We start from the raw sequence: 4,140 nt of genomic DNA, 5'->3' as shown, positions 1-4,140 counted from the left end.
GATCTCCCCCCCGCCGTACTTGTTCTTCACGTGGATGCTGTACTTGCCCGAGTCCTCGGAGGTCACGCCCTTGATGGTCATGCTGACATACTTGGCCTGCTCCACCTTGACTGAGAAGTGGTCACTCAGCTCGATGTCCTTGTCGTTCTTGAACCACACTACCTCTGGGTCAGGGTTCCCAAACACCGTGCAGGTCAGGTTCAAGGTCTTGGGGGAAGAGCAGGCAGGGAGGGGGAGATAGAGAAAGAAGAGTCAGGCGGCCTCTGTGCGGCTGGACCTGCGGCCCCGCCCAGGTACTGATCTGCCCCACCCGTCATTTATTTGGTCAACATGCTCTTTGTATATGGAGGCACCACTGGAGACATGAGGAGCCTCAGACACAGCATGGAAGGTGTCCCGTGGTGGGAGGGGTGCCCTGTGTATTCAGAAGAATCAACATCTGTCCCTTGAGGAGATAAGGTCCACAGAGGCAGCCCAGACCCAGCAGGATGCAGGGACCCCCCACACCAGCTCCACACCCAGGGCCTGCGTGAGGATCCCCTGCCCTTCCGGGCACCCCCTGCCCTCACCTTGCCCTCCATGATGGTCACCACATCGGGCAGGCCGCCAATCACCTTGCCACGATCTGCAACAGGAAAGCAACTCGGCTGAGAACACCATCTGTGGGCCTGTTCCTGGGGGTTGGGGCACCCAGGGGCCAGGAGGGGCTCAGGTGTGGGGGTGCTGCCTGACAAGGCTCATGGCTGGGGGGCCCCTGGCCGAGGTCTGTGTGGAGGGGTGTGATTCCGTGTTGGGAGGGGCTGGTAGGGTGGTGGGCAGAAAAGAGGGGTTGTGAAACACTCTAGAAGCTCAGACTGAGCGGGGCTTTGAGCATGAAGGTTCACCCTGGCCACGACACCGGGCAAACCACGTCCTCCTGAATTCTTTCAGGAGCTGGAGGGGCCTGGCCTCTGGAGAGAGGATTTTGCAAGGGCAGTGTTTTGTGTGTGTGTGTGTATATATATATATTGTATAATTTTCTGCCTCCCATGATGTTCTGACATCTGAAATCCCACCTGGTGGGCAGATACCCCCCCACCCGCCAAGGGCCCACCAGGAGTCGCCCACAACCTATGCCAACCCCCCAGCCAGGCCGGCCTCCACCACCTGCCCTGCCCCCGGAGGGGACACCCCTCTGCCTGGATCACCCCGGCCGGGTGCCTGGCAGCTCAGAACACCCCTGTGGCCCAAAGCCCAGAGAAATCACTACAACGGGCCAGTCTCGTGTTCCCCCCCCCCTGCCTGCCTTTCCCTGCAAACCCCAGGACAGGCCGCAGCCTCTGTCCCCCTCTGTCCTGCCCTCTGCCCCTGACCCCGCCCCCCGCATGCCTGGCACACCCCTGCCTCCAGGACTAGAAGCCTGTCCTGCGTATCCTCAGGTGGCCACTCCTGAGTGAGCAGTGAATAAAAGGACACAGAATGGGTGGTGGGGAGGTGGGGCAGGAAGGAGGGCAAGGGGGAAGGGGGGCTGGCATCGGGCTGCAGGGCACAGGGGTGGGCAGCTGGGGGCAAGAGGGGGCATGGGCAGCCCTGGGGCTTCGTCAGGTAGGGCGGGTCTGCTGTGCTCACTCTGTGTACACCGTGAATGCTCTAAAATACGGACCCTCTACCCCCACCCCCAAGAGTGTACTGTGCTTGTAATCAAGCATGTACTCACTTTTCTCTGCAAAAGCAGCAGCCCTAAAAATTAAAGAGGGCAGAGGGGAGAGAAAAAAAGAGTCATGAGCAAATGCTGTCAACTAAAGCGTCACATATTCAAGAGGTCTACTAGAGACAGAGCTTCTCCAAGAATAATCCAGGTCACAGGGACGAACAGAGTTCTGATGCCTCCCTCCGCCCTGCCTTCCAGTTGCTGAAACCCACAGAAAGGCCTGCCATCCGCACTCGCAGGGTGAAGAGATTTCTTTTTTCACCAGATTGCATTGGAGATTTTTAGATATTTTTTGAAAATGTTGATTTCTGATTTACCTCAGTTATGCATTCATCCATCAACAAACATTTACTGAATAACTCAGTGTGGGACAAAGACTTGTCAGCTTTAAAGATGCTTTAAAATTGAGACAGATTAGAAATCCCAAGTCATTCTTTAAAAAGTTGCTCTGAGCAATGGAATATTAATCAGCTATAAAGAAACGAGCTCTCAAGCCATGAAAATACATGGAAGAAGGTTAGGTGCTTATGACTGAGTGAAAGAAGCCAGTCTGAGGAGGCTGCAGACCGTGGGATCCCAGCAGAAGGGCTCCTCAACCAGCACAGGGGTAGGGGAATTCTCGTGAGTATAGCTGTCATACCTGTCATTATACATCTGTCCCAACCCAGAGACTGTCCAACACCACGAGCGAGCCCTAACACGACCCACAGACTCGGGGTGATGGTGGCCTGTCCACGCAGGCTCACCGGCTGTAACTCGTGGACGGTGTGATGCGGGTGCTGAGTGAGGAGGCCACGCATGGAGGGGGCGGGTATTTTCTGTCCCTTCCTCTCAATTTGCTGTGAACCTAAAACTGCCCTAAAAATATGACGCCTTTAAAAGGAAACTAAACGTCCAACATTTTAAACGTTGCTCTGTATGACGTGTGGCTATAATTATGCCTATTTCAGAAATTCAGTATTTAAATTCATTTACGGTAACCCAGGGTCATTATAACTCTAAAATTAACTGTTAGATGCATTTACAGTTTAGAAGGACGCCTTCTTCTGGATGTGGAATGGCTTAAATTGCCAACTTATCCCAATTCCTAGAGCTTCACATTTTTGGGGTCAGTGAGGCATCCACAGAGGTCCCCACACTCAACCAAAATGACACCTGGTCCCCTGGCCCCCAGAATAATGGACAAACATGCAAGTCTTACTTGAGCTGCTGGAATTCGGCAAATGCTTCATCGAAAGCTGCAAGGCAATATTTTGCACATTAGTGAGCGTTTGAATGTGCTTGGCTTTTATTCACCCACTCTCTCGGCTCCTGAATTTGTTTCGTGAACACTGACAAATAGCTGAATGAATAAAGTGCTGATTCAGAAGTAATCCTCTCTGAATGAAAATCGTAAAATTGGTGGTTTCCTTTTCAGCATCCAGCTTACCCTGATCCCCTAGTACAAAATTACCAGGGGCCAGAGAACAATGATCTTACCCTGACCAGACAGGTCAAGCGAGCGCTGGTGGTTCTTCTTGTCGTCGAGAATCTCGAAGGTGTACTTCCCCTTGTCTTTTTCCGTGGGCTCACAGATCTGCAGCCAGGCCATCTGCTCACTGCCGCCGATCCTCATGTGCTCGCTCGATGTGATCTTAGCATCCCTTTGAAAAGTCACAGGACACATTCGACTTACAATCTCACACTACACATGAGACACTCAGGGGCATGCTGGGCGTCTTTCAGAGGGAGCCTCCTCCAAGCTGTAGAGTCGATGTCATCGTAGATGTCTCTGGATCTTGTACATTTACGAACCACATCAGCAGCTCAGCTCTGAAAACCTTCCGAAATTAAATCTGATACTTACTTCATAGAGATACACTGTGGTTTAACAGCTGCTTGCTGGCCACACATAGACTATCAAATCCTCTAGGCCATGACTTATTTTTCTACTTAAAAAATTAAAAACAGAATCACCGTATGATCCACTGTATGATTCTGTGGATATGTAACCAAAAGGATGGGCAGCAGGGACTGGAACAAAGATTCACTAGGCATGACTCAGCAGCCAAAGGTGGAAACAAGTGTCCAGGGACAGACGACGGATAAGCAAACGGTGGCCCATCCACACGATGGAGTGGGAGGAAATTCTGACACCCACTACAGCATGGATGGGCCTCAAGTACATCATGCCGAGTAAAACAACCTGATCACAAAGGGAGAACTATACCCAGCATCGACTTAGCCATGACGAAGGTTGAACACAGCACTGAAGGAGGGGGTGTCCACTGAACGCCAGACCACACGCAGCCTGCCCACACGTATCTGGAGCCCTGCCGCCCACCGGGTCTCCAGCAGGAACCCCCGGCCCCTGGGCCAGCACGTCCCCAGCCCAGCGTGACCCTGAGACCAGCTCCAGTCTCCAATCCCAAGCCCAGACTTGACCTCTGCCCCCACCCCATGGTCACAAC

The 4,140-nt window shown here is 52.9% G+C and overlaps 1 protein-coding gene across 1 annotated transcript in view; it reads right to left on the bottom strand.

Moving 5' to 3' along the window:
• The window catches only part of MYOM2 (myomesin 2), a 59,229-nt gene that overhangs the window by 537 nt on the left and 54,552 nt on the right, over window positions 1-4,140 (bottom strand). The window contains exons 32-36 of the mRNA XM_010835274.1: window positions 3,170-3,333; window positions 2,892-2,928; window positions 1,697-1,719; window positions 570-625; window positions 14-207 (exon numbers count right to left, since the gene is read on the bottom strand). Of these exons, the coding sequence (XP_010833576.1) occupies window positions 14-207; window positions 570-625; window positions 1,697-1,719; window positions 2,892-2,928; window positions 3,170-3,333 (474 nt within the window). The remainder of the gene's footprint in view (window positions 1-13; window positions 208-569; window positions 626-1,696; window positions 1,720-2,891; window positions 2,929-3,169; window positions 3,334-4,140) is intronic.

The sequence above is a fragment of the Bison bison genome, unplaced genomic scaffold (genome assembly GCF_000754665.1).
Source record: "Bison bison bison isolate TAMUID 2011002044 unplaced genomic scaffold, Bison_UMD1.0 scf7180017864040, whole genome shotgun sequence".
Taxonomy (NCBI): domain Eukaryota; kingdom Metazoa; phylum Chordata; class Mammalia; order Artiodactyla; family Bovidae; genus Bison; species Bison bison.
Note: the sequence above shows the minus strand (reverse complement) of the source record. Positions and strands in the feature narration are given on the sequence as shown.